At 48.1% G+C, this 25,069-nt stretch overlaps 1 protein-coding gene across 1 annotated transcript in view; it reads right to left on the bottom strand.

The window, feature by feature from the left end:
* The window catches only part of OTOG (otogelin), an 85,246-nt gene that overhangs the window by 45,837 nt on the left and 14,340 nt on the right, over positions 1-25,069 (bottom strand). The window contains exons 14-23 of the mRNA XM_032640565.1: positions 24,793-24,839; positions 24,202-24,347; positions 16,050-16,182; positions 14,990-15,167; positions 13,280-13,404; positions 12,185-12,397; positions 10,459-10,651; positions 9,028-9,102; positions 8,363-8,406; positions 6,687-6,846 (exon numbers count right to left, since the gene is read on the bottom strand). Coding sequence (XP_032496456.1) covers positions 6,687-6,846; positions 8,363-8,406; positions 9,028-9,102; positions 10,459-10,651; positions 12,185-12,397; positions 13,280-13,404; positions 14,990-15,167; positions 16,050-16,182; positions 24,202-24,347; positions 24,793-24,839 — 1,314 coding nt within the window. The remainder of the gene's footprint in view (positions 1-6,686; positions 6,847-8,362; positions 8,407-9,027; positions 9,103-10,458; positions 10,652-12,184; positions 12,398-13,279; positions 13,405-14,989; positions 15,168-16,049; positions 16,183-24,201; positions 24,348-24,792; positions 24,840-25,069) is intronic.

Here is a 25,069-nt window from a genome sequence, read left to right as displayed (position 1 = left end):
CAGATTCACATGGAATGAAGAGCTCCAAAAGTAGAAAATATGTTGGTAAATATTTTTAATTATTTTTAATTTCTTTAAGAGATAACTGAGCATTTAGAACAAGATTAACGTCAATGAATTGTGGGGTTTATAACACGCGTAGAAGTAAAATGTATGACAATAATAGTACAAAGGACAAGAAGGAAGTAAATGAAAGCAGACTGTTACAAGTATTCTACCTAAAGTGGTGAAACATTAATTCATGGTAGACTGTGATAAATGAAAGATACATATTGTAATCTCTAGAGAACCACAAAAATAAAAAATACCAGGATATATACTTGAAATGCAATAAAGGAGAAAAAAATAGAATACTAAAAAATACTGAACCCAAAAGAAGAAAGAAAAAAAGAAAAAACAAAGAAAGGACAAACAAATAACAAGATGGTAGTATTAAACTCAGTCCAATTACATTAAAGGCAAATGCATAAACCCTCTAATTACAAGGGAGAAACCGCAACACTAGTGAAAAAAGCAAGACCCAACTATATTCTGTTTACAAAAGCCACAGTTGAAATATAAAGGCACAGATAAGCTAAAAGTAAAATGATGGGGAAAGACATCATGCAAACACTAGTCACAAGACAGAGTGGCTATATTAACATTAGACAAAGTAGACTTCAAGATAAGTAGTACTAACAGCAATAACGAGGGCTATTTCATAATAACAAAAGAGTCAATTTATCAAGAGAACATAAGAATCCTAAATGGGCATGCACCAAGTATGAGAGCTTCAAAAACAGAAGCAAAAACTCATAGAACTAAAAGGAGAAAGGAGACAAAAGCACAATTATAGTTGGAGATTTCAACGTTCTTCTCCATTACTGATAGACTAGGTGAAAAATCATCATAGATGTGCCTATAAATTTGACAACTTAGATGGAACGAAAGACAAAAACACCAAATATCTATAAATAAATTCAATGACAAATGTGCAAAACCTTAGGTGAAAACTATGAAACACTGCTGAGAGAAATTAAAGAAGGCCCAGTAAATGGAGCAATAATGACATGTTTGCAGATCGGAGGACTCACTAGTATGAAGATGTCAGTTCTCCCAAAGTGACCTATAGATTCAGCACAATCCCAATCAGAATCCCAGAGGCTGTTTTGTAGAAATTGACAAGCTGGTCCTAAATTTACATTGGAATTCAAAGACCTAGAAGTGCCAAAAAAAACTTTGAAAAGGAACAAAGTCCGAACACTATCAATTTCTGATTTCAGGACTTACTATAAACCTTCAAAAATCAAGACAGTGTGATATTGGCCTAAAGATAGACAAATAGATCAATGGAACAGAATAAAGAGTCCTAGGAATAAAGACACAGAGGTAGAGAATGGACTTGAGGACACAGAGGGGGGAAGGGTAAGCTGGGGCGAAGTGAGAGAGTGGCATGGACATATATACACGACCAAATGTAAAATAGCTAGTGGGAAACAGCACAGGAAGGTCAGCTCGGTGCTTCGTGACCACCTAGAGGGGTGGGATAGGGAGGGTGGGAGGGAGACACAAGAGGGAGGAGATATAGGAATATATGTATATGTATAACTGATTCACTTTGTTATAAAGCAGAAACTAACAAACCATTGTAAAGCAATTATACTCCAATAAAGATGTTAAAAGAAAAAATAGAGTCCTGAAATAGACCGACATTTATATAGTCAATTGATTTTTTTTTTAAGGTGCCAAAACAATTCAATAGGGAAAGTAAAGTCTTTTTTTAAATGCGGCTAGAACCACTGGATATCCATCAGAAAAAATAAAATGAAACAACTCCATTTTACAGCATATACAAAATACAATAATTTTAGATAGATTATAGATCCAAATGTAAAAGCAAAATTTATAAAGCTCCTAGAGGAAAACATAGAGGAATATCTTTGGAACTGTGTCAAAGATTTCTTAGGACACAGAGAGCACTAATCATAAAGAAAAAAGTGATAAGGTAAACATCACCAATATTTTAACCTTCTGCTCATCAGAAGTTTTTAGACATATTAAGACACTGTAAGTAAATGGATAGGCAAACCACAGACTGGGAGAAAATATTTGCAATACAGATGTCTGACAAGGGACTTGCATCCAGAATCTGTAACTACTGCAACTCAATTTTTTTTTACAAGCAAAGTTATTTACTTATTCATTTAGGCTGCACCAGGTCTTAGTTGTGGCACGTGGGATCTTTAGTTGCAGCATGTGGACTTCTTAGTTGCGGCATACATGCGGGATCTAGTTCCCCAACCAGGGATCAAACCTGGGCCCCCTGCATTGGAAGTGTGGAGTCTTAACCACTGGACCTCCAGGGAAGTCCCTACAACTCAATTTTTTAAAAAATCAGCTAAATAAAAAGTAGGCAAAAGACTCGAATGGACACTTTACAAAGGAAGATATACAAATGGCCAAACAACACATGAAAAAGTACTCATCATTAGTCATTAGGGAAATACAAATTAAAACCATAATGCTATTCGGCTATGTTCTCACTAAAATAACAAAAATGAGAAAGACTGAAAACATCAAGTGTTAGTGAGGATGTGGTGCAGGCAGAACTCTCGCGCAATGAGAAGGTGAAGTCGTACAAATGTTTTAGAAAGTAATCTGGCAATTTCTTACGTAGTTAAACATACATCTACCCTAGGACTCACTTCCATGCTGAAGTGTTCATCCAAGAGGAAGCAGCCTTATTTAAAATAGCCCAAACTGTAAATAACCCAAATGTGCATCAACATTTGAGTGGATAAATTAACTACTGTATGTTCATACAATGGAATACTACTGAGCAATAAAAAGAAACAAACTACTGGAAAATGCAACAACATGGATCAACCTCAAAGACATATGCTAAGGAGAAGAAGCCAGACATCAAAGGGTAGATACTGCATGGTTCTACTTTCATGAAGTTCTAGAACAGGCAGAGATTATCTATGCCAAAATAAAGAACTATGGTGGAGGGATGGGGGAGGCACTAACTAGGAAAAAGCATAGGGCTCGAAGGAATTTTTTGAGGGGAAAGAAGTGTTCTCTGTCTTGATGGAGGTGTGGGTTACAAGAGGGTATAAATTTATCAAAGCTTAGCAAACTGTATACTTATAATCTGTGTGTTTTACTGTATATAAATTATGCCTCACTTTTAAAAAATTAAAAGGAAATAGAGTGAGACACAAAACATTGATTGGAAGCTCCATATTTAAGGGGGGGCATCATTTTTGTTGTGGAACTCCCAAAATGTCAGTTTCTAGAGTTTTTTTTCTCTTGGCCCAGCCAATTTGCAGGAGAAGAATCCTCTTTCATTTCTGGCCTGGGAGGCAAAAACTTTGATGCCACCATCCTGGGAACCAAGCTAGGGAAGAAGGCTGGGTCCCAGCAGGCTTTCAGTCAATCTCCCTATTTTCACTCTACATCTCATCCTTTCCTGTGTCCCTGAGATCAAAGCCTCTGACTTGACATTTCTAGAAACTCTTACCACCTTTCTCTGCTGGATGGGGTTAGGGAATCCAGGAGTTTAACTGCTCCTTACCCAGACTTGCACCTCATCCTCCTGTCTTGCTCCCACCACCCCTCTTTCTGAGATGCCTGGAGCTTCCTGTTCCTCAAGCCGTCAACACCATGTAGGCTGTTTCTCCTTGGCCTTCCTTCTCTACAAGCATCAGCTGTCATCCTCTGCTCTGCAAGGTCAGTTTCTACATAGCCACCCTCGTTCCTTCTTCAAAAACTATTGACCCATCTCATGCCACTGTCATCCCATCCCTGCTCCCTTTGTCCCTGGTGATTTATACTTTTTTTTACTCCATTACCAACATTTCATCGCGATAGTCAGAGGAAGCAGGAAAATAATAAAAAAGCATGTGCTTAATCCACAGTGCTCTACCTGAAGCCGCTTAACCTTTCTAAGCCTCCGGTTTTTCATGTGTGAAACGGGGATAATGATGCCTTCTTCCCAAGGTCATTACGAGAATTTAATTATAGACCTGGGCACACTGCCTAGCACTTAGTAGATACACAATAAATATTGGTTTCTTACCCTTCCTTTCTCCATAATTGCATGAGACACCAGTGATGGGCTGGCTCACCGCCTTCCATCTTCACCCCCAGGCCCTTCCCTGGCCCCCACCATCCACCCGGGGAGGGGACCTTTCCTGCCACCTACCATCCACTGCTCCCTCCTGGCCTTTTGCAGACCTGCCTGCATCCCTAGCACCTTCTGTGTGCCCACCACAGACAGGAGCATGCAGAGAGAAGCTCTGGCCTCTGTCTTCAAGGTGCCCTCCATTTGTGGAGCACCCTCTCCTTAACTGTGAAGGGACTCTCTTGTTCCAGATCCCCCTCAGGGAGCATTTGCACATGCATGGGATCCAGGTGAAGGAAGACAATGCCATCACTCACATAGAGTGCTTATTCTGTGCCATTTTACAGGTGAGGAAACTGAGCCTCAGGGAAGTTAACTGACTCACCCAGTAAGTGGTGTAATCAGAACTCAAGCCTGACTCCAGAGTTCGTGCTCCTAACCACTGTGCTACACTACTTAGTGACCCCAGAGCCCTGGGCTCAGCACCAACATGCAAAGGAACTTGGAGCAGCACAGACAGCCCCAGATCCCTGCAGTGGCCCAGGAGGATTACACACACCCAGAGATTCTAAGAAACACCATGGGGAGGGGCACAGGGACCAGAGGCCCAGAGGGCCCCAGGCAGGGGTTGTTAGGTATCACTGGGAGCCCTATCCCGGCTCCCAAGAGAATGTTCCACTATGGCAGGAAATGCCTGTCCTTCCTTTAAAAGTTGAGACTGTAACAATTTCCCTTTGACAAGCCCCTATGGAGTGTGTATAAGCTCCTCATAGGGCATTTGATACAGCACGTGAGCCACTAGGGCAAATACCGCAAGAGGTGATGGGGGTTCAACACTAAGAAGGGGAAGAGGACGAGTTTCTCTGGAGCACTTATTGTGCCCGGCTCCTGGCAGCCACTGTCTTCTTTAAATCTCACAAGAATCCTGCACCGTAGGTGTTACTGTCCTCAATTCACAGGTGAGCAAATTCAGGCTCATAAACATTAAGTGACCTGTCCGACATCACACAGCTAGTGACAAACATTAAGTCCTCTGGACCGTGGATGCTCTTGGCACAGCACCAGGACCTGGATTGAACTTTGGGAGGCCAGAAGCAGAGGAAGAGGATTCAGGTACTGTCCTGCTCAGACTGGTCCTGTAAACAGCCAGCCGGGCCTCACAGACAAGAAAACTGTGGCCCAAGTGGTCATGTAACTTGTCAAAATCACCGAGCCCTTAGAAATCTTCACATCCTATCCTACCTTTTGGAGCCTGGGGACTGAAAAGGGAGCCCCACTCTGGCTTCGGGATCTTCTGAGTTAAACTAATCCCTCAGGTTGGACATTGCTTTAGAACCTTGCTACTCAAAGTGTGGCTCCTAGACCAGCAGCATCAGCAACCCCCGGGAGCTTGTTAGAAATGCAGAGTCTTGGGCCTAGGGTCCTGTGCGAGTTCTCCAAACCTCACAGGGCTCCCTTGTGGATGCCCTTGCCTGGGAAAGGGCAGGCTCATAAACCACATCATGACCTCTGTGTAGGGACCAGACTCCAGGCCTCACAGAGCCAGCACGCTCTGGCCAAAGGGCAGGGTTTGCAGTAAGCAGAGTTGGGTTTGAGTCATGGATCTCTGGGCAGACCACTTCCCTGCACCCCACCCTTGGCCTCAGTGTCTTCATCTGCAAAATGGGAATAATGATCCTCCCCTCCTTTCTCCCGAGGATGCTCTGAGACTGAAGGAGATCATTATATCAAGGTGTTTTATAAACAGCAAAACTCCAACTGACTATTCCCTCCCTTTCCGACCCTAGAAGCTCTGACCCCCTTCTCACGTCCTTTGGCTGCCGGGCCTGGGCTGGGACTCCCAGTTTAGCCCTGTTCTCCGCACAGGCTGAGGACACAGCCCAGTGCTGCCAAGTCATGGGACGAGGTGCCCAACTGTCTTCTCAGCCTAGACCTGAAGCAAGACCAGCATCAGGAACGAGAACTGGCAGAGCGGGGCGCTGGGCCCCTGCAGCCACCTCGGCATGCAGAGGCGACCTACAAAACTCAGCTCATGCAGCCACCCAGCTGTGATGGCAGCATCTCGGGCACCCAGGAGGGAGACTACTTCCACAGGGTGGGGCCTTTCTTTTTCAAGTATTACAGGGGCCTGAGCCCTCCACCTGGTCAGAATTTTGCAGGGATGAAGGTTGAGAGCTAAACACGGGTTTCCTCTCTCATAGTCTTCAGCCCACGAGGCCTCTAGGGTATGCCCGGCACCCAGCCAGTGGTTGGCACCTCACTTAATCCTCCAACAATCTCTTGAGGTGGTAGGAATTATTATTATTCCCATTTTACAGATGAAAAACTGAGCCTCAAAGGAGCTAGGCCCCTTCCCACATGCTGGTGAGAAGCAGAGGCAGGCGGACCCCCCTCCAGCTTGGCTCCCCACCCTCCTGCTCTTTCTCAGATTCTCGCTAGTCATTATACTGTCACTGGCCAGCTGTGGGCTGGTGCCTCCCTGCAAGGCTGTGTGAGGTTTTCCCTGCCCCTCACTCCACGTTATGGTCCCTGGTTCTGCCAGCCTTTGGGAGTGGTAACCCATGGCAACACAGATACATACCCTTGGGGACAGGCGCATCCTGAGAGGCAGGGGCCATGGGCTGGCACGCTCAGGCTCAGGTTCAGCAGCTGCTGCTCACACGTCCTCTCTCTGCTCAGCTCAGGGTCGGTGTGCAGGTCACTGCAGTTCACGAAGACCTGGCCTGCTGGACAGGCAGCAGCTGGAAGAGGAGAGGGTGGTGCTGGCAAGAGCCTGGACACTCAGCAGGGTGCTTGGAACACCTGGGCCTGGGGTGGGTTCCTGGGCAGCAGGGCGGGCCAGGGAGGCCTGGGGACCAGCATCTGGAGGATGCAGGCAGAGATGGGGCTCTGATGCTTTCTCGTGCCCTTGCTGCCCCTGAGGCATTCCTTGGGTTCCCAAGCGCACATCACAGTGGGCGGGAGGGGTATGTGCTGTCCCACAATAGGACAACCACCACCAGTACCAATTACTGGACATGTCCTTTCCACCAGGTACTGTTCCAGGCCCCTCACGTGCATTTTCTTATTCGATCCTGCAACAACTCTGTGAGGTATTACTATCCCCTATTTTCCCATATAATGGAGAGAAGTCACTTCTGCTTTCAAAGGCATGAAAAGGTGAGAGGAAGTGCCCCAGAGGGACCAGAAGAGGAGCCAGAAAGAGGATAGCCATGCAGTGTGGCAGGTGGCCAGGGGACTTTTAACAACATGGAAGTCAACTTCCCATTTACCTGTATTTCTGTGACATAAACCCGCTCTCTCTCCCAGAGCCTTCAGTCATGTCGGCCGTATACACTTATACCATGTGAGCGATCTTTTTTAGGAAAATCAATAAAGGGGGTCTGAGTTCTATGCCCACCCTGGGATGGAACAGAGAGAAAGGGATAGCTACAGGAGATGAAATAAAAGTCCTAAAGGGCAGAAACCTGAAGCCAGAAACAACAAAAAGAAAAACACTCTCAGGGACATACACGAAATGTGGGGAGAACATAGGAATCTAGGTTATATACAAGAGAGGAAGTGAAGGTTCAGAGAGGTGAAGTGAGTTACCCAGGGCTGCACAGGTAGTGAGTGCTGGGCAGGATCTGAACCCAGGGCTACCTGAGTTTGGAGGCCCTGCTCTTTGCCACCTGCCATATTATTCTCTGATCTCCTCTGTGCCAATCTCCATACTTAGTGGCATCATCCACCCCAGGAGGTCCTCCCTGAAGGCTCCAGCCTCCTTGCCCTACCACCTCCAAGGCCCTCACAGGCTGATCCACCAGTGTGCCACCCTGATGCCCCCATCTCTACTGCCTGTGAGCGTCTCAAAGGCTCAGCCTATCCTCCCCACTGCTGTGATCCCACGTCCCGCACTGGACACAGTCAGCCTCAGTAGACACGTGATGGTTCAGACAGAGGAAATCCAGGACCCAGGGGAGGTCAAGGGACTGTCCAGATACCCCAACTGGTTACCCCTGAGGGAGATGGAGTCTCAGCATCTCCTCGAGAAGCGGGAGGGACAGCCACTTGAGTGGGGCTGAGGTTGGGACAGGATTTCACAATGCCACCCTCCAAGCTGGAACCTTTCCCGAGAGGGCAAAGAACACAGAAGGCTCGGTGCGGCACAAGACCTGGGGTGGGGTGTCCCTGTCCTGGTCTGTCCTCGAGCTCTCCACGCCCCTCTCCACAACCCCACTACCATGAAGGAGGCCCCACCCTCCCTGTCACCCTTACCTGGGGCTCTGCTACCACAGCTCATGACCCCATCTTTGCAGTGGCTGCAGAGAGAGAGAGAGGCACTGGGATCAGCCCACCCAGTCACTGCAGGGCCCAGAGACCTCGAGTTACTGCACTCAGGTTACTGCAGGATTCAGAAGGACATGCCCACTTCTGTCCCTGGCTCCCTGTGCAGAGGGGGAGGGTGGGTGTTGCTTCATAGAAAGTTTTGCACTGCTGAATTTTCTTTAGTCAGCAACTTCCATTTAAAGAGAGGATAATAGGACTTCCCTGGTGGTCCAGTGGTTAAGACTCCACGCTTCCACTGCAGGGGGCGCGGGTTCAATCCCTGGTCTGGGAAGTTCCCGCATGGCCTGCAGCGCAGCCAGACTAAGATTAAAAATAATAATAATCGGGCTTCTCTGGTGGCGCAGTGGTTGAGGGTCCGCCTGACGATGCAGGGGACACGGGTTTGTGCCCCGGTCCGGGAGGATCCCACATGCCGCGGAGCGGCTGGGCCCGTGAGCCATGGCCGCTGAGCCTACACGTCCGGAGCCTGTGCTCCGCAACGGGAGAGGCCACAGCAGTGAGAGGCCCGCGTAACGCAAAAAAAATTTTTAAATAAAATTTAAAAATAATAATAATAAAGAGAAGATAATAATGCTGCTGTCTAGGGAGCTCACCAGTGGCCTAGAGATGGGATGTCACTGTCTCCAGGGGGATAATCCATTCCTTGGAAGTGGCAGGAGCACTGGTTCCTATACAAGCCGGGAACAGAGAAAGGTGGGCCAGCTCAGGAGCTGGGGCAGGAACAGCCAAGGACAGGGACCCCACCCCTCAGCCAGCCAGGGGCATTCAGACCCAGCATCCGTTCTGATGGGTCAGTGCCTATATCACACAGGTTGTTAAAATACTGTGAACACCAGGCTAGGCCCTCCAAATACGTCATCTTTCTAGCATAAGGTGGAGAACCTTATGCTACTGTCTCTGCAGGCTCCTCTTTGTAGGTCATCTGAGGCCAAAGACTGTGTTGCCTTCTCACATACCTCCCATGGCACCTGTCGGTTACAGCCAAGTGCAGGCCTTGAAGCAGAGCAGTCGAGGGCTGGAAGGGATGTCTGAACTCATCCAACCCCAGTGCTTCTCACCACCTTCTCCCTCTAAATCCTCCTCCACCCCATATAACCCTCAGAGGCTCCCTTCCCTGGCAATGCTCAAACTCAAGGGGTCGGGGCAGGGCACACATCTGGATCTCAAGGGAGGACTGTAGCTACAAAAGGTCTCTGAGTGAGTGAATCAAATATGCTCCCTAAAGGGGCTTCTCTCCAGTTCCCCCATTATTCAGTTGAATGTGATACCATTTTACAGATGGAGAAATAGGCCTGGAGGGGAACAAGGACCTTGGCAGTCAGCCCCAGGATCCTGTGAGGTGAGGTCACCACCTCCCACCTCCCCCACAACTCTGCCCTCTAGCCACACCGAGAATGCCCACAGGCAGGTCTCAGGGCCTTCCCCTTGTGCCCCTCCGCCTGGAGCACTCTTCACTCAAATCTCTGCTCAAATGTCACCTCATCAGAAAGGCCTTCCTCCCACGCTCACTTCATATGACATATGACATAACAGTAACCCCTCCCTGTCCCAGGACCCTCGGTTCTCACTCTGCTGTATTTGGCTCTTGTTACCACCAGACCCATGAAGGATCTGTTTATTTGCTTATTATCTGTCTCACCACCCAGAATGTGAGCTCTGTGAGGGCAGGACTCTGTTTTGTTCGTTGCTGAATTCCCGCGGCCTAGAAATGTCTGGAACATACATGGTCAGTAAAGATTTGTGGAAGGAGAGGAGAGATGAGGGCAGAGACCCTGTTGGCTCTGCGGGTTGTTCTGGGCTGGAGCAAAGAGCCAGCGCTGAGAAGAGAGGCCAGGGAAGGGGGAGGGGTGTCTAGAAGAGGAAGCCCACCCGACCACTGACCCAGCTTACCCTCCAAGCTCTGCCCCGAGATTGTGAGATGAAGTAGGGACATGAGAGGCCCAGTCAGGCACCCCAGTTTCATATGCTCTGGAGACCCCCAGCCTCATCACCACCTGACACAGAGCTCAAGCCAGCCTGCTCACCTGGGAACACAGAGGTCAGCCTGGGTGTCCAGATAGGTGTCTGGTGGGCAGGCACAGCCCTCCACACACTCGTCCCCGCTGAGGCTGCTGCCACCATCAACTCCACAGGCCTCAGGGCCGGCTAGGTCCTGGCAGGTTTGTCCACACGGAGCCACACAGGGGCTGTACTCCTTGGTAGCCTCACAGGACAGTGCTGTAGTGAGGAATGTAACTGTGCTTTGTTTCTCTCTTACTCACAACTGTGTGGGGTGGAGTCATCAGCATAAAGAGGAGAACTGAGAACCAGAGAAGTTAAGACATTTGTCCAAGGTCACACAGCAGGTCAAGTTCACAGCTGAGATCTGAACCCAGTCTGCCTCCCACTACACCAGAATGGCAGAGCCACAGAGGTGGGTCCCACCTCCCAAGTTCAGCCTGGACCCTGCCATTGGTATTTCCTTTTCTCTGCGGGGCGTTCCTCTTAGGTAGTGATACTGCGGAAGGAGTGGAAATCACTGCCCCCTGACAGCCCTGCACTCACCCATAGACACACATGCACAGGTTTGTAAATACACACACACTTCTGCCTCTCTCGCTTCCATGGGTTATGAAGATCAATTGTGCTCCCTCCAGCAGCCTCTCAGGGCCCTTTGTCCAAGACTCAGGGTTGCCCTCTCCTCATCTGGACACCATCCCACTCCCCTGGGGTCTCCCACAGTCTGTCAGGGCCAGTAGAGCCACCTAGACCGCCAAGCCCAGTTGTTCTCACCCTGGCTGCACATCAAAGCCACCTGGGAGCTTTTAAAAATGCTGACCCCTGCCCCTCACTGACAGATACATTGTTTTAATTGATACTAGATATGGCTCAGACAGGTGCATTTTTTAAAAGTTCCCATGATGATTCTAATGTGGTCCTATCCAACCAGCTCTGGAGAAACTTTGACTCAGAGATGGGCAGGGCCTTGTCACAGACACACAGAAAGTTACCTGCAGGGCTGGAATAAAACTCAGGTCTCCTGACTCCCAGTACAGTAAGCCCCCTACATACGAACCTTCGAGTTACGAACTTTCAAAGATGTGAACGTATTATAAACCTATTATAGTACAGTACTATACAGCCGATTGTGTTAGTTGGTTACCTTAGGCTAACTTTGTTTGACTTACGAACAAACTGAACTTACGAACATGCTCTAGGAACGGAACTAATTCATACGTAGGAGACTTACAGTGAGGCCCTGTGCTGGGGCTGGGGGCACAGAGATGACCAAGACATGGAGAGGTGTGTGGCCTGGCGTAGGAGTGGGGGTGGGTACGGGCCAGCCCAGGCCCATTGAGCCACATGTGCACTCAAACCTGAGGGCCACACAGCCAGTGATCTTTAGAAAGTTCACTCTGGCTGCAGTGAGAAGAGGCTATAGGGGCACCTGTTAGGTAGCTGTGAGTAGGGTGGTGGCAATGGCGGTGGTGAGAACTGGCTGAATTTGCAGTTGACCAGACTTACAGAACTTGGAGAGGGACTGGAGGTGACACGTGCCCCAGGTGTCAGGCCTGGGTAATCCATGGATGGGGGCCCTCGGCAGAGATGGAGAGCACAGGAGGAGAAGCAGTTTGGGAGGAAAGAGTGTTAGGCTGGAGGAGACTGTAGGACGTCCCAGGGGAGAGTTCAGGGGGGCAGGTGGACACTCAGATCTGGAGCTCCGGCTCCTCCAGCCGTCCTCACATGGGCACACAAGCGTGGGGCGCTCACCACAGGCAGGCAGGTGGGCACGGAAGTCGACGGGGAGCCCATGGCGCTGGCACAGGTGGGCATAGTGGGCTAGCGTGGCACACAGGCAGGGCTGCCCACAGCGGCAAGTGTCCCGGCGGCACTGCTCAAAGTAGGGCACAGGGCTCAGGTACGCGGAGCAGGGCGCAAACAGCTCCCCAGTGAGCACGCTGCAGGACTGCAGGGCGTAGGAGGCTGCAGACAGACAAACGGGCCGAGGGTCAGAGGTCTGGTTTGCCTGGTGCCCCAGGCCCCAGTCTCTCCCTCCCTCCTTCCCCACAGCTCAGGGGACTCTGTACACGGGAGTGTGTGTGTACGTGTGTGCGCATGCACAGGCACTCGTGCAACGCATTCCTCATGCCAGGCATGAATCCATATGCCAGGAGGAGTCAAGGGAGTGAACGAAACAGACAAAAGTCCCTGCCCTCATAGAGCAGACATTCTGGTTGGAGGAGACCATCACCAGACGACTTACATAGTAAATTAAACGGGAAGAATCTAAGGAGAGAGAGAAAGCTAGGAAGGAGAATGGGGATTGCAAGTTGGGGCGGGAGGGGAATTGTGATTTTAAACCCAGTGGTCCGAAGCCCTCAGTGGAAAGATGTTTGACCAAAAACTCGAAAGAGGTGAGAGAGTGAGGCATGTGTTTATGAGGGAAAAACATTCCAGGTGAAGGGAACAGCAAATGCAAAGACGTGGAGAGGACCAGGCTGTGTAGGAAGAGAGCAAGGAGGCCAGTGCAGCTGGAGGAAGGGGGAGGGTGGGAGGTGGATGGGGCAGGAGGTGAGATAAGGGGGATGGGAGGAGAGCGTAGAGCCTGGTGGGGCCACTGTGAGACCTCGGACTTTTGCCCTGGGATGGGGGAGCTGGTACAAATGTGTGTGTAGGTGACAGGGATAGGATGTGAGGTTCCCTTCTGCCTGTCCCTCACCAGAAGGGAAGCCCAGTCCCCTCCCCGCACCTTCTCCTTTCTGATCACTCCTACCCAATGTGGTCAACATCCTCATGCCCAGCTTCCCATCTCATCTCTCTCAAACCAGTCACACCCATCCTCCCTCCCCTCCCCGATCACCTCACCGGCTTGCAGGTGCACATCACAGGGGTCCACCGGGGAGCCAGAGACCAGCGGGAAGCAGGCGGACAGTGTTTTCCAAGAATTGCCAAAGAGTTGTGGGGTGCTCTCAGGCACACCCACTGGGGACCTGCAGCCACGGCAGAGCCACATTCACACACTGGCCCACGTGCACCCAAGCGAACGTACAGCATACACCCAGGTAAGCATCCACCTGCCCATGTACACACACGCACACACACCCACAGAACACAAATACATGCCAGACACGCAAACAGCCAAGGGGATCTACACACATTCACACACATACAATTACAGATGTGCGTGCATACACACACCCATCACGTTCAACAGGCTCCTAATGGGCTTGAGGCCATACACTGTCCCACCCTCACCACCCACCCCAGTTCTTCACGTCAGAAAGAGATAAACGGGGACACCATCAACCAAACTTCACCACATTAAGACTCCCTCTTCCCTTCCCCAAGGGCAGTTCCCCCAAACTCCTTTGCCCTCCCTCTCTTTCCAGGTGGGAAATAGTCACATGAGGGGCAATAAAGGGGGGAAGGGGAGAAGCATGTTTCCTAGACAACACCAGTCTCCAAAGGTCACCGAACTGGGTGTAGATGGTAAAATGGAGAGAGATCATAGTGTCCATGAGGGGCAGGTTCTGCCTGGCGCAAACCACAGGCACATTATTGCTCCAGAGCAGTGAGAACACTCAAGTTACACAGAGCAGTATTGCCACCCAGAGTTCACAGTTAGCAGCACGGCAAGCAGCCCACACCGAACAAGGTCTGCCCTCACCATTCTAACCAGCTGCGCTAACACCAGCTCCACCAGGCAAGGCAGAGTAGAATGCTACATCTTAAAAGGTACATGCATGGAAAAGCTCTCAGGTTTTTCCTGTTCTTGCTTTTCCAAACAAATTCTCATTTCTGTCTGAAGAAAGCCTCTCATGTTTCCTTCTGCATCACCCAACGCATGTAACTTGAAGGACTGGCCAGAACCTTCAGCCGTCAAGATCAACCCTTTGTTCTCCCTTCTGGAAGGTCAGACTCTCGTCCTCTCTCAAATTCCTCAACTGTGTCCATGCCTAGATAGACTTTTCTCTCAACTCTCTGTCAGTCCATGGGAAATAGCCCTCCCCAGAATACTGGGAGGCTCACAGGATGCAAACCACAAGCACCAGGCAGAAAAGGTACGTGAGTTAAAATGGCCTGGTGGGATAGAAAGCAAGGGTTTGGGCGTCATTGGTTTACTGGGGGCTCATATTCATCTAAAAGTGTTCACAACCAGTTAAAACAGACAAAACCGTGAGCCAGATCAAACTCAGCCTGAGGTCCACCCATTTTAAGACCTCACTGTAAAACAGTATTTCTCAAAGTTATCTCTCTAGACCTCACAGACTAGAATCACAGAGGTGCTTATTAAAAATTAGATTCCCGGGCAGTACCCTAAATCAGATTCTTGAGGAGTGGGACCCAGGAATCAGCATTTTAACAAGCTCCCGGGATGATTCTTTGGCGCAAAGAATGCTTTAAAGAAACATACTTAAATTTAAATGTAGAGGACTAAATAATCAATGGTGCACGTTGGGAACACTGAGAGCCCACGGCAGCCCGGGAGAAACGTTCCTAGGCAGCGCCAGCCCGCACACACTCCTAAGGGGCCTGCCTCCCCTTCTCCTTCCAGTTCCGGGTCAGGGCACGTACAGGAAGTCATCCTGCGTGTTGCCGTTGAAGGTGCCGCAGAGGCCCACAGTGTCTTCTACCCATCGCTGGTCCACCTGTAGGTACAGCCGTGGTCCTTCGCGGTCGTAGAGCACCCGCACACCCACGTTGGTCCTCACGCGCAGGAACACGGACGAGAGCCTCCGGATTTCAAAGGCGTCTGGGCACAGAACCGGAGCGGGGATGTAGGAGGTTCAGACAGTATCACCCCATCCACCGCCACCACCTACATGGCCCACGCTGACCCCCATACCCAGCCCAGTCTTCACACACAGTGAGGCTCTGCCTGGGGGTTGGTTTGGGGAGCCTTGAGAAAATCCTATTCAATGATTAAGTCAGGACCCAGGAATAACCTACCATGGCAGCTCCCGCTGAGAAATTTCTTCTAGCATCGAGTGCCAGTTAAAGCTTTGCCTCCCTAAGTCGTGTGTTTCCTTTTCTAGCAAAGGAGAATTCTGTTAACTACCCTTTTTTTTTTCCACAGTGACTACCAGGAAGCTCACAATATGATTTCTGATTCAATCGTAGCAATTTTAAGTTTTAGATTCAGTTGTAGTGAATTTTACACATTTTGTGGCTTGCCTTTTTTTCGGGGGGCAGGGCTCTTTACACTCTTGCATCTCCCCTCTTCCCAATCTTGAGCCCTTATCCTTTTTTCTTTTTTAATTTTTTTCTGGTGCCATTTTATTTCTTAATGGTTTTGCCATTTTTGTTAGATGTGCTTCCTACGAGCTATCACAAATACCTTGTGAAATCAGAAAGGATAATAATTAATAGATAGTGAGAGTAGGGATGGAAGACAGTTCCATTAATATCCTAATGTTAGGAGAAGCCATCATATTGCCATGAAGCCCACTGTCATGTTGGGATGGGGACAAAGACAATTTTATAAGTCTAGAGTCCATGTTCCTGGGACCAAGGTGTCCCCCTGGCCTGATTCACCCAGTATTAGAATGTGAGCTGTTGCCCGTGTGGCAGTGCCTTTGGCCAGAAGAGCCTGGGCCGCCACCTTTCAGCTAGCTCTCATCCACCATGGCCGTACCGTCTGTGTAGGGTGGGGTGACCTTGTACTGGTCAAACAGAAGGACATCCCCTGCTTGGGTCAGGGTCACCTGCCTCCGAGGGTCCTGATGCAGAATCACTGACACTGACTGGACACAGACTCCATCCTGGTTCTAGAGAGAAAGGAAGGCCAAAGGGCCAGAGTTAGTCTGTCTTGCCTGCTGGTCCCAACAGAGCCCTCCAAAGGCAGGGATTTCAGCACAGTCTGAGGCTAGGGGAAGCCTCCCCACAGTGACAGAGGCCCAAAGGACATTAGGGGTCCTCTAACCAAATGCTTTCATCTGGGGAATGGGAAGGCAGAGGCACAGACTGGAGAAGGTTAGTGGCAGAACTGGGAAAATACAAATAAAAATGATAGTCAACCCTCAGGCTATGACACAGAGCAGAGATGGACCCCAGATGACCCAGAGTCCAGCCCCAGAAACACTGGCCTCCCCACTTGACTGCAATCCAGGACTTTAATTTCATCCTTTTATGGGTGTTTATGTAGCTCTTTCTATGTGTCACATCTTGCAGAGTATCAAGCTCCACTCATAAGCAGGCAGGAAATGAGCTAATATTCTCTAGGCCTCAGGTTCTCATCTCTGAAATGGGTAGTACACATTGGGCCCGTTCATACCTCCCTTCCACAGAAGATGGTCACACAGTCATACATGATGAAAATGATATAGTCCCTGCCCTCAAGAAGAATAGATATTCGTGTGGGATACAGACATTAAATAAGTAATTACAAAGTTGGTTAATTGTTATTGTGATCAGTGCTGAAAAGAGGTGTAGGGTGCTAGGAAAGCATATAGTGAGGGAAGGAGACTTAGCCTGCAGAGATAGGAAAGGTCATCCTAGGGAATGATAATAGTAATGTAACAATAATATAACAGTTATACTACAACATTATTAAAACATAATAATAACAGCTAACTTTGGAGTTATGGTCAAGTACCATCCTGATATATTTTTTAACATATTTACCCACCTAATCGTCATAGCAATCCTATTCGGTAAGTACTACTAACAACTCCATTTTGCAGATCAGAAAACTGAGGCATGGGAAAAAAGCTCAAGAGCCATGTGAGCTGAGATCAGAGGATGCATAGAAGCTGTGGGTAATGGAAGAAGGCAATGGGGAAGACATCTAGGCAGAAGGAACAACCTGTACAAAATCCCTGACAGGAAGGCTTTTACTGTATTCAGGGATGTAAAAGAAGACCAGAGGGGTCAGAGCCCACTGGGCAAAGTGGTTTAAGGTTCAAGAGGTAGGCAGAGGGCTTCCCTGGTTGCACAGTGGTTGAGAATCTGCCTGCTAATGCAGGGAACACAGGTTCGAGCCCTGGTCTGGGAGGATCCCGCGTGCCGCAGAGCAGCTAGGCCCGTGAGCCACAACTACTGAGCCTGTGCGTCTGGAGCCTGTGCTCCGCAACAAGAGAGGCCGCGATAGTGAGAGGCCCGCGCACCGCGATGAAGAGTGGCCCCCACTTGCCACAACTAGAGAAAGCCCTCGCACAGAAACGGAGATGCAACACAGCAAAAATAAATTAATTAATTAAGAGTTAGGACTTCAACATATTCATTTAAAAAAAAAACAAAAACGAGGTAGGCAGGGGCCAGCTTAGGCAGAGCTTTGTAATATTTTTGGACTTTATCCTAAGTTCAAAGACAGCCAGAGAAAGTGTAACAGGAAAGTAATACAATCGAGCACTGAAATGAACTGATCAGAGCTTGAAACTTTTCAGAAAGACATTGTACAACCAGTTATGACCTTTCTTTTAAGTTTCTGCCCAAGGGGACAATCTCTGAAACAGCTCAAAATCATCGTGCCTAAAACATCACCTTCTTTGTCAAACCCACTTATCCTCTGGTCCCCCCTGGACATGTCACTGGTGCAGGAAGAAAGCCTGCACCTTTAGTCAGTCTTCGGTTCAAATCCTGATGTCACTGAAAGCCATAAGACCCTAAAGAACGCACTTAAGTTCTACAAACCTCTGTTCTCTCCTCTGCAAAATAGAGATACAACATGTGGTTGGTCCTCCCTATTGGATACATATAAGAAAAGTGCATGAAATACTTTGGGGTTGCATTTGTCAAAGCCACAGAACTTTACAGCATAAAGAGTGAACACTAATGTGTGCAATTTTAAAAAGTTATGTAGGAGGTCAGGGGATCCCGGAAAGGAATGCAGACTGTGACAGAAGAATCTAATATATTACAAATACATGGAACAACCTCACTAAAGGGGTTTTGGGGAAAGCTGTTGACCTAAGTTACTTTGGAAATAAATGGAGTTTGTAAGACTAAGAGCAAAAGGAATTGTGCCTAAGCGCTGTACTCTACTTGATAAAGTTATTTCCCATGGAGATACAGGATAATAATTCTGATACTCTTCTACATGTATACTGGAATTGAACAGTTAGGTAAATGAATAGGTGAATAATGGAAGCCAGGTTTCTTACTGTTGGAGTGGGTGTTTAGAGATAAGCAAGGGGAGGAGGCTAGAATGATCCATATGGCAGTACCTTAGAGTTGGAACATGAGTATGAACTCCTGATTAGCACACATCATATGTTTATTTATAGAAATATTTATCGATATGTGTACATATGTTGGTTAGGCAAGGATATGCATGGGTTATTCACATATTTCCTTTCTCTGTCAGCTGAAATGGCCTAAAAGAAATGATACCCCAGAAGCCATGAGCATACCTAGTGCGTGCCCAGGTCTTGGTTTCTGACACCATTCTCTAATAAAAGGAGCCAAGAAAGCCTGGTAATATTTTTGCAGAAATGGCTGATTCTAGGACTGGGACAGGAAATATACGAGATGAGCCTGGTACATGTTGTAGGGCCGAAAGGTTAAGGATGTACGTACACACACACAGAGTGATGGAGGTGTGTCAAAGGGACACAGGAGGCACGTGAAAGACTGCCCAATGTCCAAAGCTGAACAATCTGAGTAAAAAAATAAAAAAGTATTGGATTATAAACCAAATTATAAATTAAGTATCCATGAGGGCTTCCCTGGTGGTGCAGTGGCTGAGAGTCCGCCTGCCGATGCAGGGGACACGGGTCCGTGCCCCAGTCCGGGAGGATCCCACATGCCACGGAGCGGCTGGGCCCGTGGGCCATGGCCACTGAGCCTGCGCGTCTGGAGCCTGTGCTCCGCAACGGGAGAGGCCACGGCAGTGAGAGGCCCACGTACCGCAAATAAATAAGTAAATAAATAAAATAAATATCCACGAGCGCATGCTGATATAAATGACTGAATAAATATATCAGGGAGAAAAAAACGAATCTGCAGAAAAACTTGCATAAATTCTGTGCCTTCAAGGAGGGGAGCATAACTCCCCATTCTTCAAGTGTGGGCTGAACATAATGACTTTTCTTCCAAAGAGAAGAACAGTATGGAAAGGGGGAAAAAAGAGTAACTTCTCAGCTAGATGACTGAGTAACACCACCTCAGCTAGATGATCAAGGTCCATATCAACAATAATAAACCACGTTGATAGTGTGTACCCTTGGTAAGATGTGATGAAAATGACACCTTACCTCCGATCTTCCTCCCCCAAACCCACAACCCCACTCTAACCGTGAGAAAAACATCATACAAATTCCAAAAGAGGGGCATTCTACAAAGTAAGTGACTAGTATTCCTCAAAAGTTTCAAGGTCATCAAAAATGAAGTGTGAGAAACTATAACAGCCAAGAAGAGCCTAAGGAGATGTGATGACTAATGTAGTATCCTAGAACAGAAAAATGACATTAGGTAAAAAACTAAGGAAATCTGAATAAGGTATGGCTTTAGTTACTGATGTATCCATACTGGCTCATTATTTGTAATTAACGTAAGATGTTAATAATAGGTTGTGACAGGCTTTCTGGACAACATCCAGCCTTGGATCGGGCTCAGCTCTTCCTCCTGCTGGCTGTGGGTTGTCAGAAATGCCCCAAGCCTCTGTAAGCTTGTCTCATCATATTTAAAATAGGGAGAATAATAGTAACTACCACGTGGGGGTATTTTGAGCCTTAAACTAGATGCTGTATGCAAAAGTGATTGAAGTTCCTAGCACTGTGCAAGTATTTTTCATCATCCTTTCTGTTACTGTCCTCACCCCACCCCATTCTGTTCACCCAGACTGAAGTCACAGCTTCCTCTTTGACTTTTCCTGCTTCTCTCCCACATCCCCCCTAACTTTACCAGCCACAGTCAGCCAGTTGCCAAGTCCTTCTGCTTCTGGGTTAATGCATTCTAGAACATTCCAACCTCACTGCCTTTCTCATGTGCTCTAATCCTCCTGGATTGCCCTTCCTCCCCATCCTCAAATATACATATTTTATTTCTGTTTCTCTTTCCAGGCCCACTTTTTAGGTCACTCAGCTCAAATGCCACCTCTGCCATGAGGCTTTCCCTCTTCCTTTCTTCTACCCCACAGGGGTATTTATTCCTTCACAGAACTCCCCTCTTACAGCACTGATGGTGCTGTATCTCGTACTGAAGCAACCGACCTGAGGACGTGACGGACCTCCCACATCAGGCTGTGAGCTCCTGGCAGGTAAGACCAGGTCAGATTCATTTGTGTAACCCTCACCGTGCCCAGCACAGGACTGGCCCAAAGCTGGCCCTCCATCAGTTCATCAGCATGGATGACGTCACAAGGAGGAGACCCGGCTCATGGTAAAAAGAATGTGCTATCAAGAGGCTCAGGCTGAGGCTGGCCAGCCAGTCAGGGACACGTTAGAGAGAGGGCTGAGTAAGGGACCCCCCGAGGTCCCACAGCCCTCAGGTATTCTAAGACGCCAGACCTCCGTAAGTGGGAAGGAGCCCAGCTGGACTGTGTCTGTCTGCCTTGCCTTTTGCCACCCTCAGGATGTGATGAGAGTGACCCAACTTTTGAGGACAAGTATTCTCTTAACTCAGATAGCAGCCAAGGTCAGGGCCAGGCCATTCTCTGGCAGAGAAAGGGGTGGGGGCCACTGAGCCCTAAAGAGGGAGAAAGCCCAGCCCTCCACCTAGTCCACAGCCCAGCATGGGTCCCCAGGGCCAGCGAGGGGCATGTCCAGCTGATGTCTGCTCACACTCAGGGCCTCAGTGCTGGGGCTGCAGAAGCCAGCAGCGAGGAGGGACTGGGGGATGGCTCCCCTGGCTAGGGGTGTGAGCCCCTGCTCCTCTATTCCAGGAGGGGCTTCAGTGCCACCCAGACCAGGACTGGTGAGGTTGGCTAGCACAGTCAGCTCAGGGACAATGCAGTCACTACTGAGAGACAAACAAGCTCGCATCTACCCTAGACCTGCAGGTTGGCCTTTTGCTCAGTTATGTTCACAAGTGGTTGACACAGCTCAGGGCTCACCTCCTCTAGGAAGCCTTTCCTGATCCACCTCCTCCTCCCACCCAACATCTGGGTGAAACAATAACAGGGAAAATTTCCTCCATGGAGATCTACTCTGTACTGTCCATGTTGTCACAGCTCCTGTAACATAGTAGGTTATGGGGGTCACTTGTCTGCCTCACCCACCAAACTGTAAGGTCCAGGAGGGCAGAGCCAGTTCTAATTCATCCCAGTCCCAAAGACTCAACACAGCTTCTGGAAGACGTAGATGTTCAGTATATGCTGAATGAACGAATGAATAAACGAATACAGGGATGTTGAAGGTACAATCCAAGGAAGCAGAGATTAAGTTAAATTAGACCAATTTTAGAGATTTTTTTTTTTTTACCATTGCATCAAAAAGAATAAAATACCTAGGAATAAACCTACCTAAGGAGACAAAAGACCTGTATTCTAAAAGCTATAAGATGCTGATGAAAGAAATCAAAGATGACGCAAACAGATGGAAAGATATACCATGTTCTTGGATTGGAAGAATCAATACTGTCAAAATGACTATACTACCCAAGGCAATCTACAGATTCAATGCAATCCCTATCAAATTACCAATGGCATTTTTCACAGAACTAGAACAAAAAATTTTTAATTTGTATGGAAATGCAAAAGAACCCAAATAGCCAAAGCAATCCTGAGAAAGGAAAACGGAGCTAGGGATTTCCCTGGTGGTGCAGTGGTTAAGAATCCTCCTGCCAATGCAGGGGACTCGGTTTCGAGCCCTGCTCCAGGAAGATCCCACATGCCACAGAGCAACTAAGCTCATGCGCCACAACTGCTGAGCCTGTGTGCCACAACTACTGAAGCCCGCGTGCCTAGAGCCCATGCTTCACAACAAGAGAAGCCACTGCGATGAGAAGCCCGTGCACCACAACAAAGAGTAGCCCCCGCTTGCCACAACTAGAGAAAGCCCGTGTGCAGCAATGAAGACCCAATACAGCCAAAAATTAATTAATTAATTAATTTAAAAAAAGAAAAACAGAGCTGGAGGAATCAGGCTCCCTGACTTCAGACTATACTACAAAGCTCCAGCAATCAAAACAGTATGGTACTCATGCAAAAACAGAAATATAGATCAATGGAACAGGATAGAAAGCCCAGAAATAAACCTATGCACCTATGGTCAATTAATCTATGACAAAGGAAGCAAGAATATACAATGGAGAAAAGACAGTCTTTTCAATAAGTGGTGCTGGGAAAACTGGATAGCTACATGTAAAAGAATGAAGTTAGAACATTCTCTAACACTGTATACAAAAATAAACTCAAAATGGATTAAAGACCTAAATGTAAGGCTGGACACTATAAAACTCTAAGAGGAAAACATAGGCAGAACACTCTTTGACATAATTTGCAGCAATATATTTTGTGATCCACCTTCTGGAGTAATGAAAATAAAAACAAAAATAAACAAATGGGACCTAATTAAACTTAAAAGCTTTTGCACAGCAAAGGAAACCATAAACAAAATGAAAAGACAACCCACAGAATGCGAGAAAATATTTGCAAATGAAGCAACTGACAAGGGATTAATCTCCAAAATATATAAATAGCTCATGCAGCTCTCTGTCAAAAAAAAAACCCAATCAAAAAATGGGCAGAATATCTAAATAGACATTTCTCCAAAGAAAACATACAGATGGATAAAAAAACACATGAAAAGGTGCTCAATATCACTAATTATCAGACAAATGCAAATCAAAACTACAATGAGGTATCACCTCACACCAGTCAAAATGGCCATCAAAAAGTCCACAAACAGTAAATGCTGGCGTGGATGTAGAGAAAAGGGAACCCTCCTACACTGTTGGTAGGGATGTAAATTGGTACAACCACTATGGAGAACAGTATGGAGCTTCCTTAAAAAAACTAAAAATAGAACTACCATATGATCCAGGAATCCTACTCCTGGGTATATTCCTGGAGAAAACCATAATTCAAAAAGATACATGCACCCCAATGTTCATTGCAGCACTATTCACAACAGCCAGGTCATGGAAGCAGCCTAAATGTCCATCAACAGAGGAATGGATAAAGAAGATGTAGTACATATATACAATGGAATATTACTCAGCCATAAAAAAGAATGAAATAATGCCATTTGCAGCAACACTGGATGGACCTAGAGATTATCATACTAGGTGAAGTAAGTCAGACAGAAAGACAAATATCATATGATATCACTCATATGTAGGATCTAATTTTTTTTAAATGATATAAATGAACTTATTTACAAAACAGCAACAGACTCACAGATTTTGAAAACTTATGGTTACCAAAGGGGGAATGTGGCGGGGGGCGGGGAGGGATAAATTAGGAGCTTGGGATTAACATACACACACTATTATATGTAAAATAGATAACCGACAAGTACCTACTGTACAGCACAGGGAACTCTACTCAACATTCTGTAATAACCTATATGAGAAAAGAATCTGAAAAAGAATGAATATATGTATATGTATACCTGAATCACTATGCTGTACACCTGAAAATGACACAACATTGTAAATCAGCTATATTTCAATAAAATTAAAAAAATAAAAAACAGTGAGGCCCAGGACAGGGAAGTGACTCTCAGCTAGCAGATGTTCTGGAGCCAGAACCCAGTCTGCTGCTCCCTGGCTCTGCCCAGAAAGAATGGACAGCAGGATGAGTGGGCTGTGGAAGGACCTGAGGCCCTGCCCTAAATCCCCAGCCTCTCTAGGGGGCGGCAGCCAGGGGTGGCTGGCTGGTTCAGGTCTGGAGTCCCAGCCCTTACCAGGCCACATGGGGCATTCTGCAGTGTCACTGTGAAGGTGCCCGAGGAGCGGCTCTTGGCGAGGATGTACTGACACGTGGCAGGGAACGTGTAGCGGCGGCCATCAAAGGTCGTGAAGTGGATGTCGCCAGTCACTGAACACTCGGCTGAGGGGCAGAGAAAGGCAGCTAACCCAGGGGAGCTGCCCCACAGGGAGTGCCTTGCCCTGCAGCTCTGAGCATGAAGAGAAGACGGCACCCTGTCCTCAGGTATGAGGGCAGTGTCTGGAGCCCTGCCTGCCCCCCGCCCAGGCCTGTCTGAAGGGAGATGCAGCCCTGCCCCGAGCATCTCCCTCTGACAGGAGACCAGGCCCCGAGCATGGAGACCAGTCTTGGTCCAGGCCCCCCATGCTCAGGAAGAAGCCCATGAAAAACCCTCCCTAACAGGGGTGGAGTAAAACCCCTTAATCAGGCAAAGCAGCTCTGAGGAAATGAAGAGGGGCGTGCTGAGCCAATGGAACTGAGTGACCACCCCACGCCAGCAGCAGAGCTTCCCTGCCCTAAAAGCTGTAGGACTGGTAGGGGGTGAGGTCCAAGATGGAGCCCGACATACCTGGGCAGACAGATGTGCTGCACAGCCACTTGCCCGCAGTGCATGTGCTGAAACACAGAGACCAGGAGGGCAGGGGCTCACCCCTCCAGGACTAGGATAGATGTCGGAGGGTTGCAGGGTCCGCAGAGCTCCTCCCCGCCCTCAGTTTTCCCAGCTCTAAAATGGGTGATGGAGATTCCACCCATAGAGTGGATATAATGAGATCTCCTGACTCAGAGATGCTGAGTGAGCACTCCCATGTGGGCAGGCTCCCAGATCCTGGAGGGGCAGCCCTGAG

Source organism: Phocoena sinus, chromosome 8 (assembly GCF_008692025.1).
Source record: "Phocoena sinus isolate mPhoSin1 chromosome 8, mPhoSin1.pri, whole genome shotgun sequence".
Taxonomy (NCBI): Eukaryota; Metazoa; Chordata; class Mammalia; order Artiodactyla; family Phocoenidae; genus Phocoena; species Phocoena sinus.
This window is presented reverse-complemented; position numbering and strand designations above follow the sequence as displayed.